The 17,459-nt window shown below is 55.4% G+C and overlaps 1 protein-coding gene across 1 annotated transcript; it reads left to right on the top strand.

Annotated features, from left to right (window-relative positions):
- The first annotated feature begins 87 nt into the window (after nucleotides 1–87).
- On the top strand, nucleotides 88–16,932 carry ZNF653 (zinc finger protein 653). Its single transcript, XM_079114502.1, is given in 15 exon segments — nucleotides 88–279; nucleotides 281–319; nucleotides 321–423; nucleotides 426–516; nucleotides 4,251–4,294; nucleotides 6,191–6,406; nucleotides 11,773–11,952; nucleotides 11,955–12,383; nucleotides 12,518–12,698; nucleotides 12,796–12,907; nucleotides 13,860–13,868; nucleotides 13,870–13,975; nucleotides 14,828–14,927; nucleotides 15,164–15,302; nucleotides 15,304–16,932. Coding segments are annotated over 15 exon segments (1,863 nt in total). The 5' UTR covers nucleotides 88–204; the 3' UTR covers nucleotides 15,343–16,932.
- The last annotated feature ends 527 nt before the right edge of the window (nucleotides 16,933–17,459 follow it).

Below are 17,459 nucleotides of genomic sequence, written 5' to 3'. Positions count from 1 at the left end.
GTGAACTTCATGCCCTCCAAGGGAAATTTGAAAGTAACGAAAAAGGCGGGTAGAGGGAGCGCATGCGCATATTCGGCTCTTGTCTCCTTTTCCTGCTGCTGGGCAGTGAGGGTCCGCGAGAAATTTCCCGGTGGCGCGGAAGATGTGCGCCACTTCCGGTCGGGCTCCTAACAACGGGGGAGGCTGGTAACCAGGGTGGGGGGGATGGCGGAGCGGGCGCCGGAGCCCGAGGCGGAGGCGGAGGCTGAGGCTGAGGCTGAGGCGGGCGCAGGCGGGGAGGGCGGCGGCCGAGGAGGGAGCGGCGGGCCGCAAGGCGCGGGGGCCGACCGCGGCTTACGGAGTCGGACCGAGCCCGGCGGCGGCTGGAGTCCCGGAAGAAGTACGACGTGCGGCGCGTGTACCTGGGCGAGGCGCACGGGCCCTGGGTGACCTGCGGCGCCGCAGCGGCTGGAGCGACGCCAAGCTCGCCGCCTACCTCATCTCGCTGGAGCGCGGCCAGCGTAGCGGCCGCCACGGGTGAGGGGGCCCGGCCGGAGGGAGGGGGAGGGAGCGAGCGAGGGAGGCGGTGCCCCCATGCCCCGCGGAGCTTGGCCCCGCCTGCTCCGGCTCGAGGCCCCGCCCCCGGCACCTGTGAGCTCCACCCAGGGGCCAAGCTGCTGGTCTGGGTCTCCGACTGCCGGTGCGGAGATCCGCTAGGTTCGCGGCTCCGCCCCCCGTGTCTCCTACTGCCCAATTCCAAGATGCGCCCTGCCTCTCCACCGCCTACTGGGCGCTTGGTTCCGCCCGCTCGGGCTCTAGCTGCCCAATCCTAAGATTGGCCCCACCTCCAGGCGGTCTAACTACCCAATCCCTAGAGGAGCGGCCCCTCCCCTTGAGGCCTCGCTCGGGCTCCAGGTTCCCGCTGGGCCTTGGGATCTCTGGTCACGTCCTCCAAAACCCCCACACCCCGGCCTACTTTCTGGACATCCTGGAACACCCTGCTCTTCCCCTCAGGAGGTCCTGGTGTCCCAAATGGCATTAAATATGACCCCTCCCCACAACCCTAGGCTCCCACACACCCAGGGACAACTACATTTCCTGATTCCTGGGAGCAGTTCAGCCCAGAGAGACTCAAGTGAAGAGAAACTCGAAATAGGTGGTGAAATGGAGGGAAGAGACTTGCACAATCTCAATCCTGAGAAAGAGTGGTGTGAATGGAGTTTTTCCCTTCCTGCTTTATAGGCTGATGTGACAATTCAAATGTGCAAAGAACTGAGAACAGTGCCTTACAGTAGTATTAGCTGTTATGATGATGAGGAATGTTTATTTCTAATCACAAGCAATGAAATCTGCGTTCTCTGGTTTTCACATCCATTCAAATGCATGTTTCTCTAGGGGATGTTCCTGAGAGTCAAGAATCAAACAGATCCTGCTGAATTGTACTCACCCCCTCCCCAGTTTGGCAAGACTGTTTTTATGCCCAAGAGTAGGTTCTGAAATGCTAAGAGCACTAACAAAAATATATGCCTTATGGAGCTGATAGTCTAGTGGACAGAGGGAATGGCTTATGCAATGACTTGTCTACTACAGACAAGAAACAAGGCTGGGCACAGTGGCACATGCCTTTAATCCCAGTGACTTGAAGGCTGAAGCAGGATTGTAAGTTCCAGGCCAGCCTTGGCAATTTAGCAAGGCCCTAAGCAACTTAGACCCTGTCTCAAAATAAAAAGTAAAAAGGGATGGGGATGTGGCTCAGTGGTAGAGCACCTTGGGGTTCAATCCCAAGTACCATAAAAAAGAACATAATAAGTAAATTGCACACTATGTAAGAGGTTGAAAGGGGTATGGAAAAACCACAAGTGAAATAGACAAAGAAGAATCATGAGTGTGAGTTAGAAGTTACTTATTTGATTTTTTGCTGTGCTGAGAATTGAACTGAGGGCCTCACACATGCTAGGCAAGTGCTTTACCACTGAGTCACACACCTGGGCCCCTGACTTGGAAGTTTAAGTAGAGCCTCGGGGTGGCTGCTCTGAGAAGATAGCTTTGAGTAAAGATGTGAAGGGGCAGCCAGGCACAGATCCCACAGAAGAGTGTTGCGCAGAGGGAATAGCAAGTGCCAGGTCCTGTGGAGAAGTTGGAGACGGATGCTGTGGCCTTGGATGCAGTACCTTGGCAGGCCATGAGAGGGCTCCAGACTTTTCTCTCAGTGAGGAGAGAGCCCTGGCAGGAATTTTTGCTCTCCTTAAGCATAGGAATTTGAACAGAGAAGTGACATGATCTGCTTATATTCTAAAAGAAGCACTTGTTTGGGGTGTATGTGAGAGAAAGAGCAGGTGGAGTCAAAACAAGGTTGGCCAAGAGTTGACGGTTCAAGGTGGTCACAGGTCCAGAGAGGGTCACGCTTTAATCTTTTCTGTGTTTTTATATTGAAGAAAAAAAACTTTTTTTTTTTTTTTTGGCTCTGGGAGTTAAACCCAGGGAGCCTCACATATTCTAGGCACATGCTCTACCACTGAGCCACACCCCCAGCCCAACATTTAAAATTCTTAATGGGAAAATAAAATCAAAAGAATCATACAAACTTTTACACTGAGGCTGAGACTAGGAAAGCAGCCAGACGCAAGAGGAAGGTGCTGTTAGGATCGTATGCTGCAGGTGAGGCCCAAGGCCATGGAGCCTGCTGCCGTGATACAGAGGGGAAGAACAAGGAGGCAGGTGGAGTGGAAGGAAGGGAGACGGAGGCCCCCAGCGAGTTAAGTAGACTGGCTGCAAAGTACAGGCCCTTGATCTGTAGACCAGGTGCTGGGTGACAGTACAGTGACCCATAAGGGCTCAGGAACCTGCACGGCAGATCTGGCAGCTCTCCTTGTGCCGGAAGCTGTGGAGCCCCCCAGCCTTCCTCTGGTCCCCAAGGTTTTTGAGCATAGTCAGGGTGTTGGACTACAACCTAAGCACAAGAGCCAGGAGGCAGTTGGACCCGGGCTGTCTGCAGGAGGACAGCCTAGGGCCCTTGCAGAGCAGGCAGGGAAGGTCCGAAGCAGTCGTCCAGCTGGGTCTGACACTTCCACCAGGACTCCATGGGCAGCACAGGTTCTGAGCAGCTCTGAGTCCTGTTGCTGCAAAACAAGTCCCCAAAACTTGGTTGTTAAAATCACACAAATGCATCATCTCAACTTTCTGTGGACCCGGAGCCAGGCACTGGCTCCTCTGCTCAGGGTCTCACGAGGCTGAAATCAAGGTATCCACCAGCTGTGGCCTCACCTGGAAGTATCCTAGGGAAAGATCTCCCTCCAACTGCCTCATGTTGCTGGAAGAATTTATTTCATTGTGATTATAGGACTGAGGTCCCTGTTGTCTTACTGGCTATCATCTGGGATCACTCTCAGTCTTAGAGGCCACTCTTGGGTCCCCTCTTGTCCCCATCTTTCCACTGCTGACCGCAGCAGGGCATAGTCCCTTTGAAGGCCTCCCCTAATCAAGTCAGCTGCCATATTTCCCTTTTGATTAATTCCAATCACCTACCCATGAGAGGCATCCCATCACACCCACAGACCTACCCAACTCAAGAGGAGAAGATTAGAGGGTCATTCCTTGGTATCCATGGGGATTGTTTTCAGGACCCCTAGTAGATACCAAAATGCTTAGATGCTCCAATCCTTTAAATAAAATGGTGTGGTATTTGCAGAGAACCTATACATGTCTTCCCACAGACTTGAAATCATCTCTAGATGACTTAGAATACCTAATGCAGTGTAAATGTTGTGTATATAGTTATATCGTATTGCTTAGAGAATAAAGTCTGTACCTGTTCAGTATAGATACAGTTTTTTTTTTCCCCAAAATATTTTCCATCCCTGGTTGAGTCCAAGGATACAGAACTTGCAGATGTAAAGGGCCTGCCATATAGGGCATGTGCTCCTCAAGACAGGAATCAGGAGTTCTCTTGGAATTCTGCCTGCCATACCCACTTTCTGTATCTTCTTCCCTTTCCCTGACTGTGGGCCCCAGGACAGATGGTCTCACCCCTCTGAGGCTCAGTTTCCCTGTGTGTGAAATGAGTGATGATACCAGACCTCCCTCCAAGGGCAGGTGTCACTGGAGGAGAGAGCCCAAGCCAGGCGCCTGCTGACAGGCCGCTGGAGCAGGGCAGGTAAACGGAAGTTCACATTCTACCCCAGAGCCAGATGAGTTGCTGTCATTACTTAGCAGCTATCAGGACTTGGCTCAGCTTGACCCGTGTTTACCCTCATTGCCTCTCTCTGTTGCAGGAAGCCTTGGGAGCAAGTCCCCAAAAAGCCAAAGCGGAAAAAAAGTAAGTGGAGCTGTAGCCAGGGGGGAGGAGAGGGACACGGACCAGCGGAGGCCAAGCAGAGGGGACAGCTTGTCTAAAATCCTGAGGCTTGTTCTGTGCCAACCCACAGTGGAGGGAGGCAGGACAGACCTTGGAGCTCGGCCCTCCTGCCTGCCGGCCACAAGTTGGTGGGAGTCTGAACAGGCCCCACCTAGTATGACCTGCAAACCCTGGGGACTGTGGGTCTCAGGTCATATCCAGCAGAGTGAAGTCCAGAGGTCCAAGGAAAAACCTACCTAGTAGCAGTGAGCCTCTCCCCTTGTCACCATTCTCTGGAGGTAGGGCTGAGCTGAGATCGTGACCCTGAAATCCTAAAGGGATAGGGATTGCCACTGACTTGGGAGACCCTGGGTGTAATCCCTAGGCCCTGGGATCTCTTCTGGGCCGCCTCCTGGCCCCAAGAGTCACACCTCCATCCCAGTGGCCAAGAGTCCAGGACCATCGCAATAGGTGCAGGTCCCATCTCTGGGACACACTCTGTGTACCAAGGCAGATGTCTTTGCTTCCTCCGCCTTCCCTGGGAGCCCTCAGAGATGTTTGTTGTTTTTTTTTTTTTTTTTTTTTTTTTTTTTTTACACAGGGCATTAAACCCAGGGTTACTCTACCACCAGGCCATAACCCCAGCCTTTTGTAGTTTTTGAGACAAACTCTCACTGAGTTGCTGAGGGTCTTGCAAATTGCTGAAATTGGTTTCCCACTTGTGATTCTCCTATGTCAGCCTCCCAAGTTACTGGAATTACAGGTGTGTGCCATCATACCTGGGTGGAATTCTTATTCTCCCCTGGCCCAGAGGAGGCAGCTAGGGTTTAGAGAAGTCAAGTCATTTGGCCAGAGCCACCCAACTAGGAAGTGACAAAGCCGGGATTTGAACCCAGGCCTTCTGGCCCCACATGACCTCCCCTCACAGTATCCTTTGATCCAGCAAATGTTTGTAGAGCACCCACAGAACTCCTGGCCCTGCGGAGACCTGATAGAACCAAACAGATAAATGTCTGTGCTTTTGAGAAGCTGGCATTCTAGTGGGGGGGCGTCAAACAAACAGCCGGTATCTAGATGCTATCAGGAGAGAAAGTGAAACAAGTCAATTTGGCTGAGCTAGCTTTTGCAAAGCCCTGGGGTTCAGCCCCAGCTCTGGGGGGGTGGGGTGAGTTGACTTGAGTGACCTGGGTGTGGGGCGGTTCTCAGAGGAGGGCACAATTGGTGAGAAACCTGACTGAGTGAAGGGGAGAGGGAGCAAGCAGGCCTCTGGAAGAGGAGGGGCACCGCCTGCAAAGGCCCTGAGCCAGGGGCAGCCAGGCTCACTTGAGGAACAACTCAGAACCACACTCACGGAGGGAGTGGCACAAGTGGGAGGAGGCCGAGGAAGGGATGTGCCCAGCAGATGGTGCAGGGCCTGGTGGGTCAGCGGGTGGACATTAGCTTTCACCCTCAGGGAGGTGGGAGCCATGGTGGATTCTGAGCAGAGGGCGCACTGATCAGGTGCTCCTCGGCGCCCTCTGGTGGCCGTGAGGGAGGTGCAGGCAAGAGCCAGGGAGACCATGGCCATGGGACTGCTGGGTTGTAGGCCCAAGTACTGATGAAAATGATTATAACAATAACAGGCAGTTAGCAATTATCATGTACCTACTGTGTGTCAGGCTCCATTATGTACTTGGCTTCACTCGGCTGGTGAAGAGAGTCTCTGGCCAGTCCCTGTCATCTTAGGGTATCTTGCCTCTGAGCCTCAGTTTCCTTTCCTGTAAACTGGGTGCAGGGCTCAGGAGGGTGTTTTCATCAGCCCATGAAGACACAGCACCCAGGGTCCCCATGGACAGCAGAGCACTGCTGCCATGCCCATCCCAGGCCCTGTGTCTGCAGGACGGCGACGAAATGTGAACTGCCTGAAGAATGTGGTGATCTGGTATGAGGACCACAAGCACCGCTGCCCGTATGAGCCACACCTTGCCGAGCTGGACCCCACCTTTGGCCTGTACACCACGGCAGTGTGGCAGTGTGAAGCCGGCCACCGCTACTTCCAGGACCTGCACTCCCCACTGAAGCCTCTCAGTGACTCGGACCCTGAAAGTGACAAAGGTGAGTCTGTAGGGCAAGGGCATATGGTGACTGTGGCATCTGGGGGCTCTGCAGTCCCTCCTGGGTGTGGACCTAGGCTACCATCCAGCATCGCACCAGCGTCAAAGGTAACAGCAACTGCAGGGGCACTGGCTTCAGGGACAGTGGCCTGGCTCAGCCCTTCACGGATCTGTGGTCTCTGAGGCCTTGCAGAGCCCGAGTGAGTAGGAGAGATGGTCCCCACTTTACATGGCTGGGCTGCTGCTGTGGAGGCCAGGGTGCTGGGCACAGGCTCAGCTTGGCAAGGTGGGTGCTGCCCTCCTGACCTCTAGCACCTTTTTTATTTTCTATGATTCTTTCTCAGGTTTGTCACTCTGACCTCCTTCTCTTTTCCTCTGTCTTGCCAAGTTTTCTGTTCTCTCTTTCTTTCTCTCTCTCCCCCTCCCTCTCTCCCTCCCTCCCTCCCTCCTCCCTCCCTCCCTCCCTCCTCCCTCCCTCCTCCCTCCCTCCCTCCTTCCCTCCTTCTCTCCCTCCCTCCCTCCCTCCCTCTCTCCCTTTCTCCCTCATCTCCCTCCTCCTCTCCCCTCTCCCTTCCTCCCTTTTCCCTCCTGAGCTGGGTTTCTTTCCCTTTCCTCTCTCTGGCTTTCTCCTGTCTCCTTCCTTTCGCCCCTTCCACCTCCCTCCCCAGCTCTTGGTCCCTGCCCCCTCCTTGCTCTCTTTTTCTGTCCCACGTTGGTCACACTGGGCCTTGAGGAACTCAGTGTGGAAGGCTGAGTTGGCCTTGTGGGGAGCAGAGGAGACCCCGGGAGCAGTGAGGGGGACTGCCCCCTGTCTCCAGGGCTTGGCATGGCTGTGAGGAGTGCCAGGCACCCTGCCAGGACCAGGGCGGGGTCAGTCATCAGGGCTGAGCTCGTGCTGGCAGGCGTCTCAGAGCAGGTGGCATCCCAGCTGGCCAGGAGGAAGCCGGGGGTGAGAGGTGTTCCAGGTGGGTGCCCACGCCCACGGCCATCCCACTGTGCATCGGCGGGTGGTCCTGTGCTTGTGACCAGCAACCCGCCCTCCTCTGCCTGTCGGTCCCCCTCACTGTGCCCCATTCCAGGCCCTGCCCTGTGCCACCCTGAGTCTTCCCTACAGCCCAGTCACAACCCTGCTTCACAGTCAGTGGATCCCAGGCCCCAGGAGTACACGTGACTGGCCCATCTGCAGATGGGTCAGGCGGGGATGGGGTGGTTCCAAGGAGCCCCTCCTGCCCCAAACCTGTTGTCACTGCCAGAGCTGGGCTCATAGGAATGAACACTGTGGGTCCATTCAAGCCACGGCTGCCAGGGGAAGGACTGGTGTCCCTACCCCAGCCCCGTGCCCCCAGCAGCACTCCCTACCTGCACTCCTGGTGTCCCTGCCACCCATAGCGTCAGTCAGCAGACCTCCTGCCGGGGCTGTGAGAAGTCAGGGGTGTGTGGCCATTTCTGTCACTTGTGTTTTTTATTACCTGGAGAGAGGTTCAGTGTTGGACTTAACAACTGGACTCCAGAGTTAGGTGTACCAGACACATGTCCTGGCTCTGCCCCCAGCTTTCCTTGGTGACTACCCCCTCCTTCAGAGGGTGCTGCAGATTTGAGGACAGTAAGAATCACTTTAGCAGGAGAAGCTTGTCCCCTCTATCCCAGCTTGTGTCAGGCCTGGGCCATCAGGAGTGGCCTGGGTTGTGGGTCGGGTGTCTCGATGCCCACCTGTTGGCTCTCCAACACTGTCACAGACACGAGGGGATGTGCTCACGAAGAGAAAAGAGTCATTGCGGCTCACAGCTGGAGAGTCTTGTTCACCATCAGGCTGATCCTGGCAGGGGTGCTGAATGGCAGTGGCAGGAGTTGTGTGGGCAGAACAGAATCCCTCACCTCATGGCCGGGGAGTAAAAGGGAGTGAGGAGGGTGCTGGCATCCCACAGTCCCCTCCAGGGCAGTCCCCAGAAACAAAGACCTTCCGTGGGCCCCACCTCTTACAAGTTTCCACCATCTCTGACCAGGTGCAGAGGCACAGCCCTGTCATCCTAGGTTCTTGGGAATCTGAGGCAGGAAGATCGGAAGCTCAAGACCAGCCTGGGCAACTTAGCAACACCCTGTTCCCAAGATGAAAAGGGCCGGGGCATGTAGCTCAGTGGCAGAGCACTTCCTAACATGCTCCGAGCCCTGGGTTCCATCCCAGTGCTGCACAAAACAGACAGAAACCACTCAGGGTGCCACTTCAAGCCTGTACTGTTCAAAACCCTGTATGTGTTTTCTCATTAAATACCCAAAATACTCTCCCAAAGCAGGTGCATAGCGATCTCCAGGCCAGAGAGGTTACATGAGCTGCTGTGCTCACCCAGCTAGAGGCGGGCGCTGCTCCAACCTGGGAAATCTCTACTCTCCACATGACCCTAGAGCTGTAGGGCACATGGTCTCCAAACAGCATGGCCCAGCTGGGTCACAAGACTGTAACTGAGGTGCCATGCGTGGTGGTACACACCTGTAATCCCAGTGACTTGGGAGGCTGAGACAGGAGAATTGCAAGTCTGAAGCCAGCCTCAGCAACTCAGTAAGGCCCTGCCTCAAAATGAAAAATAAAATAAGGGCTAGGGATGTAGCTCAATGGTAAAGTGCCCCTGGATTAAATCCCTAGTACCAAAGAGGGTGTAACTGAGGTGGCAGTCATTTGTTTTTCCCATCTCTAGTCTCCTTGTGCGGGCATGTTGTCTCCCTGGCTAAGATGTTGGCCCCTTGGCCTTCATCACAACGCTGGTCTAAAAGTCGTTCTTTAATCCAAATGTCCCCTGCCAGGGACCTCCTTCTCTGAGGTGTTTACATTCCAGAGGGGTAGCAGACCATAAACAAGATGAGCAAACAAAATATTGAATACACAGGAAGGTGGTAGGTGTTTTGGGGAAAAAGAAAAGGAGCAAAAAGGGGCTCTTTGAGACAAGGTGGTCCAGGGAGCCTCCCTGAAACATCATTGGATGGAGGGTCTGATGGAGGTGAGGGAGGGAGCCTTCTCGTGTATCTGAGAGGAGAGTTCAGGCAGAAGGAATGACAAAGGCCCTGAGGCAGAAACTTGGCTAGCATCTCTGAGGGGCTTGAGGGAGGCATCTGGAGAGGAGGCCATGGGGTAAGGGTGTGATGGTGCGAAGTGTGTAGCCATAGTAAGGGCTTGGACTACTACATCAGGTGGGTCAGGATATTGACTGAAAAATGCCAGCTGCTGAAACAGGCACACATTGGTTCCCTCACACAAAGTCCACTGCCCCCAACCCATGATGGGCTCTGCGTTCCACATGGGGACAGATTCTTTTTTTTTTTTTTTTTTTGATACCAGGAATTGAACTCAGGGATGCTTAACCACTGAGCCACATACTCAGTCTCTTTATGTTGCTTTCAACCTTGCTAAGTTTCGGAGGCTGGCCTCAAACTTGAGATCCTCCTGCCTCAGTCTTTTGAGTCACTGAAATTACAGGCATGTGCCACCATGCCCAGCATGTGGGGACCCAGGTTCTTCCCATCTTGTGTCTTTAGCCTCCTCCTGGGTCCTGGCTGATCAGGACAGCCATTGGGCTGGCTGATCATGGAACCAGCCATTAGGCTACATCTACCTGCTGCAAAGGATGCTGCGAGATGTAGTCCACCCAGGTGCTAGGAAGAGCTGAGTTTGGGAACAGCTGGCTTATTGACAACAAGTGATGAGTGGGTTTTCTGGAACCAGGGAATCAAGGAGAAGGGACTACTCAGGTCCTGTCACAGAGATGATGGAGCCATAACCAGCATTTGCAGAGGAGGGAGGAGAAGCATTTGGGCTGTGGATGGATGAATTTTGGGTACAGTGCCAACAGGTTTTGCTGACAGATTGGAAGTGGGTGTAAGAAGTCAAGGTTAGCCCCAGGACTTTGGCCGAGTATTAGGAAGGACAGAGATATCAACCTTTGAGACAGGTACACATGAGCAGTACAGGCTCTTTTGGAGGCAAAATTCAGTGAAGAAGAATCCAGTGTTGCTGAGCTGCGTCTGCGCTGCCTGAGATGCCCATGGGAAGCTGTGAGTTGAGAGTCCGGGATCCAACAGAGAGGACCAGGCTTCCTGTGTGTATGTGGAACCATCAGGCCCTGCGTGGCTGTGATATAAAAATATTTACGGTTGCCCTCTGTATCAGGAGGGTCCTCATCCATGGGTTCAACCAGCCAGGGATCATTTACATCATGTTAGGTATTGCACATCATCCAGAGATAATTTGAAGTCTATGGGAGGATGTGCATAGGTCCTATGCAAATATTGTGCCATTTTATGTGAAAGACTTAAGAATCCTCCAGTTTTGATATTTTGATATCCACGGAGGTGTCCTGGAACTAATCCTCCACGGATGCAGAGGGATAAAAGTGTTTGGTTCTCTGGTTCTTTTCTTTTCAGCACTATGATGGAACCTGGGGCCTCTGGCATGCTAGGCAAGTGCTCTACCACTGAGCTGTGTCCCCAGCCCTTTTAACAGAGCTTCTAAAACCCTTTGAATTTCCTGAGTGATAGTGGTTTTTGTTATTCACAAGGAGCCCCTTTGGAACACCCCAAAATCTATGTTAGTGAAGTGACTCAAGGTGGGATCCCAGATGTCTTCTGGTTGGGGTTACCAAAAAGACCAAACATAGGATCAGAAGTGGGAACTCTTCAGCCCCACTCCCCAACCTCCAGGGGCTGGAGGTCAGGTCATTAAAAACCCTTGAAGAGCAAGGTTTCTAGAGCTCTCAGCTTGATGCATGCATCATGGAGCTCAGAGGGGTGTCCTCAGGCAGGGCGCAGAGCTCCGTGCCCCACCCCCATGAGTCTCTTCTCGTTGGCTATGGTTGAGTTGTGTCTTTTATAAGAAGCTTGTAGTGATAAGTAGAGCACTTTTCTGAGTTCGCTGAGTCATTAGCAAAATTATTGAACCTAAGGAGGAGGTCACGGGATCCCTTGATTTACGGCTGGTTGGTCAGACATACAGAGTGGCCCAGGACTTGCAGCTGGCATTGGAAGTGGGGTTTAATACCATCAGCCTGGTGAGACCTGGGAGTGAGTTGAGGGCTGAGGTGCAGCCTGACTTGGGCCTTCAAGAGCTGAAAGAGCCATAGGGACGAGGAAGGAGCTGCCAGGGTGGGCCTAGAAAACAAGGGTGGGGGCTGGAGCTCCAGGGAGGACAGTGAGTCAGAGAAGCTGGGCCGTCAGTTGAGTCAGGTGCCTTGGTGCAGCCAGGAATGGTGGCGAGTGATAAATGACCCCTGTTTTTGGTGATGAGAGGGTCACAGTACCCTGCCCTTGGTGGCCCTTCAACAAATACTAGCTGCCACTGCTGCTGCCACCACTGTAACTGCCTCCTTTCTTCTCTCATCACAGCGGGCAATGGCCAGGTGGCTGGCAGCTCTGACTCCCCCAGCTCTGGCTCGGGCTCCGACTCTGAGGAACCCCCAGAGAGCCAGCCAGCCAAGGCTTCAGCAGCTGCGGCAGCAGTCACCCCCGCCAGCCCAGTGGGCAGCAGTGGGCTTATCACTCAGGAAGGTGTGCACATCCCCTTCGACGTCACCACGTGGAAAGCCTGGCCGAGCAGGGCACCCCGTTGTGCCCCAACCCTGCAGGCAGTGGGTCTGAAGCCCTGGAGACAGTGGTATGCGTGCCAGTACCTGTGCAAGTGGGTGCTGGCCCCGGCGCCCTCTTTGAGAACGTGCCCCAGGAGGCACTGGGCGAGGTGGTAGCCAGTTGCCCTGTGCCAGGCATGGTGCCCGGCTCCCAGGTGATCATCATCGCGGGCCCTGGATACAACACCCTCACGGCCGAGGGCATCCACCTCAACGTGGCTGCAGGCAGCAGCGCCCCAAGCAGTGGCCTGGGCGAGGAGGTGCCCTGCGCCATGATGGAGGGTGTGGCAGCCTACACCCAGACAGAGCCCGAGGGCAGCCAGCCAAGCACCATGGACACCACCTCCATAGCCGGCGTCGAGACCAAGAAAGGTCTGGGGGGCCCACTATGGCCTCTGGCAGGGGTCGGGTGGGACCTGGAGGGGGAGGGGAAGGAGCGGCCCTGGAAGAGGGCTTCTAGACAGCCTCAGTCCCCCATGGACACCACCCTGTGTCCACCCCCGTAGAGAAGGAGGATCTGTACATACTCAAAAAGGAGGAGAAAGAGGAGCCTGTGGCCACAGAGCTGGCAGAGCTGGTGGCGACAGTGCCCGAGAGTGCAGAGCCTGAGGCAGAAGCAGCTGGGGAGGAGCTGGACGGCAGCGACATGTCAGCCATCATCTACGAGATCCCCAAGGAGCCTGAGAAGTGGGTGCTGATTTGGGTGGGTGGGCACAGGGCGAGGAGTGGCCCACAGCCCCCCTGGGCTTGGCATTCTGGCACCAGGGGCCCCTTTCCCCTCCAGGCGGCGGCGGAGCAAGCGGTCCCGGGTGATGGATGCTGACGGCCTGCTTGAGATGTTCCACTGTCCATACGAGGGCTGCAGCCAGGTTTATGTGGCCCTCGGCAGCTTCCAGGTGAGGCCACCACCCAGGGCATGCTGGTGGGCTGCTCCCGTGTCTGGCTGCCTGTGTGCTGGTCTGTGTAGAGAGGTTCATGCGATTGTCTCCATGAGCTCATTTCACCCCAGCTGGCCTTAGGAGCTCCTAACAAATCCCTGCCAGACATCTCGCCTCCTACAGACCAGGCATGACTGCTGCTCCTGAGCCAGCAGCTCCCACACTCCTCCTCTCCAGACCTCCTGAACTCCTGTCTTGTCCCCGGCCATGCTCGTAGCTCCGTGTGCTTCCTGCCCCTCAGTTCTCCTTCAGCAAGCCCACCCCAGTGCCCAGGGCCACTCAGGCCTGGAGGACTCCAATCACTGTGCCACCAGGAGGTTGGACTTTTAGTTTGCCCCTGGAAGACTACATGGAGCCCTGACGGCAGAGATGGGGTTTTGTCATATCCCACACCTGGCACAGAAGGCAGCATTAGTAGGCCTTTGAATTTGCCAAGCTGTGTTCTCATTAAGCACGAATTGAGGACCTACTGTGTTTAAGACCATTCTAGTGAGTTAAAAGAATGAAAGAACAAAGGAATGAATGACTTTAGTGCCAAGGGGCAGCATAGCCACCACAACACCATGGAATCCACCCCAGTCCTGCTACTCCTCACCTCTGAAACATTGGTCCAGCCGCTCAGCTGCTCAGCCGCTGTTTCCCCATCTAACTGATCTAATGGTCCCCAGGCCCTTCCCAGGGCTAACAGATATTCCCAGTCCAGAGCCTGGCGCAAAGCAGGTGCTCGGTAAACCTGGTCTTTGATCCCATTTGTACCCCTAGGGGTCTTGAAGTTGGGCAAGAGGACCCTCTTCCTTCCTCCCTGCCTAAGCTGACCCCTGCCTACTCCCCATCAGCCCTCTTACCTCCCGCATTCTCAGGAGCCCCTCCAGGTGGGCCCAGCACTCATTCCTGCCCCTCTTGCCTCCAGAACCATGTCAAACCTCGTGCACCGGAAAGGGAAGACCAAAGTGTGCCCTCACCCTGGCTGTGGCAAGAAGTTCTATTTATCCAACCACCTGCGGCGGCACATGATCATCCATTCAGGTCAGGCCCTGGGCCAGCTGGCAAGAACCAACTGGGGACACGGGCAGGGACCTGGGAAACCAGGGCTGGAGCAGCCAAGGTTAAACCACAGCACTGGTGCCTCAGACACAGGATTACCTCTCTTGGAGACTCCATGTGCTCAGTAAGCTGGAACTTGGGGACACCTGCTACAGATCAGGGGGGCTAGGCAGGACTTGTGTCTCCTGCCCAGACCCTTGAAAGATTCATGCAGGCCTTAGGAGCAAACCACCTTCTGATGAGTACTCAGAAGGCCTGCCATACCACATTAGTTTTTAAAACATTCACTGCTGCCCGCCCCAGAAAAAAAGTTGCTTAAAAAATAAAAGCAAATATTTCAGAAGTAGTAAACACCTCCTATGGCAGTACCCCAGGTCAGGTGGAAGCCAGTGGGGCCACCCGGACCCACGGGAGGAAAGAGTTGGGGCCTGGACTGGTTTGCCCCCAGGCATAGATGTGAGACTTCTGGCTGGCCTGGGAAGCTGGAGGGCAACAGCCCTGAGGTTCAGAGCTCCAATATTTGAGAAACCACAACTTTGGGGTTTTATGTGAAATTGCCCAAACACTGGTGACAAATTCAGACCCATCTTGGCATTTTGCATCCTGTGCCCCTCAGGGACCCAGTTTGAACGCCAGCTCTGCTTGGGCATGTGACTAAGCAAGGAGCTGCCACTTCATATTATTTGTTGTCATTATTATAGTTGACAGGAGCCCTAGGAAGATGTGGGTTTGGGTGGGTCAGCACTGGGAGACTGGCCTGTGCCTCTGCCTTGTTCATCAGAGCCACCGCCCCCTTCCCAGTGGCAGTCTCAGTCGCATCTCTGCCGCCCCTAGGTGTCCGTGAGTTCACCTGTGAGACCTGTGGCAAGTCCTTCAAGAGAAAGAACCACCTGGAGGTCCATCGGCGCACACACACTGGGGAAACACCCCTGCAGTGAGTGACAGGCCATCCTGTAAAGGGCCTGGGAGGCTGGGGAGCCAAGCTCGTGGCATCCGCGGGTTCCACCCACCCGCTTTCCCTCCGTGCAAATTGTGCTACCACCCCCCAACTGCACGTCCCTTTTCTGTAGCCGGTTCTGCGCGCCCCCGACCGCAGGTCTGGCTCCCCGAGCCCCAGGTCCCGCCCTTTGACCCTGCTGCGGGTATTACCCGCTGGCTACTTTTTGCCAGGTGCGAGATCTGCGGCTATCAGTGCAGGCAGCGCGCCTCGCTCAACTGGCACATGAGAAGCACAACGGCTGAGGTTCAGTACAACTTCACTTGCGAGCGCTGCGGGAAGCGCTTCGAGAAGCTAGACAGCGTCAAGTTCCCACACGCTCAAAAGCCACCCGGACCACAAGCCTACCTGACATACTCACCACTGACTGCCCCTATTTATTCGTCCACTTGGACATCACGCCCGGGGCTGCCTGGGCCTGGACAGCCGCGGGAGCCGCCTGGACCGCAGGCCGGAAGGAGGCACCCCCACCTCCCGCCCCCACCAAGGGCTGGACCCCCTGGGCAGGTCCCCACTCGCCCCGCCCCAAATCTAGAACTGGTGCCTGGGGCTGTGCTGCTGAACTGTGTCTAGAGAGCAGAGCAAGATTAAAGTGCGAGGAAGGAGATGCCCTTCCCCTAGGCCTGAATGATTGAGGGCCCCTGGGTCTCCAACCTATCTGGTCCCGTCCTGAGCAAGGCCGGGTTAGGGAGATGTCCCTACACACTATACAAGACCCTTTCCTGTGACTCGGCTCCTACTTGGTCCCTTGGCCTGGGGGACCTGGGAAGTCATCAGGCATTTCCCAGGACTCAATCCTGGTGCCTCCTAACATCTCATGGAACACTCATTTCCCATCCACCCTTGGGAGGAGCTGGGAACATGTTTAGTAAACTCCCCAAATGAAACATATACAGCTAGTGACAATCGCCGTGCAGAAAATGGAGTGATGTGTTGGTTTCCAGGCGTGCCATTTAGGTCAGTGGTCAGGGAGGGCCTCCCTGAGAAGGGAGACCAGAAATGACAGGATCCATCGCCAGGAAAAATGCTAGGAGAGACAAATGTCAAGCCGAAGGAACCGCCAATGCAAAGCTCAAGGGAAGAACTAGCTCGGCTTGTTCCTAGAGAAGGTAGCCATGGGAAAAAGGGAGTTGGCCTGCAATTGGGTGCTTGCCTTGGCTCCATTTCCGTGAGGACGTTGCTGAAACCACCTCCTGGAGCAATGGGGAATGAGGCACGGCCGCCAGGTGGCGCGCGAGCCGCGTAGGCCCTGGTGGCTGCCACCACGTGACCCAGGGGACTGCTGTCGCGAACCCGGGCATGTGCCCCGGGGAGCTCTGTGGCGCCACGCGCAGATTGGCCCCAGCTGGACCGCAGCTTTGCCATAGTTTCTGCGTTGGACGCAGGTCTACCTTATCTGGGGATGGAAGAATCGGTGAGGATGGGCAAGTTCGGCTGCTGAGGTTGCCCCAGCGAATTCTCTCACCCCCATCAAACTAGTCCCCTTTTTTCTCCCCGTACAGCGGGAGCCAGCGGTTTCCATGGGAACCGCAACCGGGTCTGCGTGCCCCGGATAGCCCCACTGCCTGCACCGCTTCCGATCCGATAGGAGCCGAGGAATACAGGGTGGGAAAGCAGCCATCACTTGGCGTCCTCAGCGTTGGCAGCCAAGTCGTCCCTGCAAGCCCAAGAGAGGCCACCCGGGGACCTGCACTGCCACCACCCGGATTGCGCGGGCCACTGTGATTGGCCTGCCCTCTCCATCAGCGTGGCAGCACCCTCTCGTGCGCGCTCTCTCATTGGCCCAATCTCTAGGGCATCTTTCAACAATTGGTTCTCTCGAGGGCCATTCCTGATTGGTCAAATTAGACTCTGCTTACTGATGGCACTCTGACAGTCTGGAGCCTAAAAGGGGCGTTTACCAACGAGGAAAAGGTGGGGGCTGCTAATCTCCGGTACTGAGGTCCTCTGCTACCCGTTTGCAGCACCCTCTAAACAGCTGTGGGGACCGCTGGTCTGTGGTCCTGAAGCCTCGCTCAGAGGCTCCCTGCCCCACCCCAGTGAATGTTTGCCTCTGCACCTTGCTGCCGCCCCGACGTAAACACGCAAATGTGCCCGCGCACCAAAGGAAGCGGCACTACACTCATTGCCTTAGACAGAGGACAGGTACCGCCTAGTTGAGGGAGCAATCACAAGCCCAAAAAGCCGGGGCATTTACCTGGCAGAACCACCCACTAGAGTTTCGTGGGGTCCACAAAGGATCCGTAGAACTGGAATTGTAGCTCATTGCTAGCGCGTGGTTCAAGCCCCAGTACCAAAAAGAAGGGGAAGGGTGAAAAGGAGGATCCGAGGTTCCAGGGGCCCAAATCTCTTCACCCTCTTTAAAGCAGTGAGGAAGTTCCCCGCAGTGGAGTGTGCCAGTGCCCCAGAAGCACCACTCAAAATCCACAGTCTTAACTTCCTTTCGCAGACAGATTAGAGATACCCTAG

Source organism: Sciurus vulgaris (assembly GCF_902686455.1).
Source record: "Sciurus vulgaris genome assembly, chromosome: 16".
Classification (NCBI taxonomy): Eukaryota; Metazoa; Chordata; class Mammalia; order Rodentia; family Sciuridae; genus Sciurus; species Sciurus vulgaris.
This window is presented reverse-complemented; position numbering and strand designations above follow the sequence as displayed.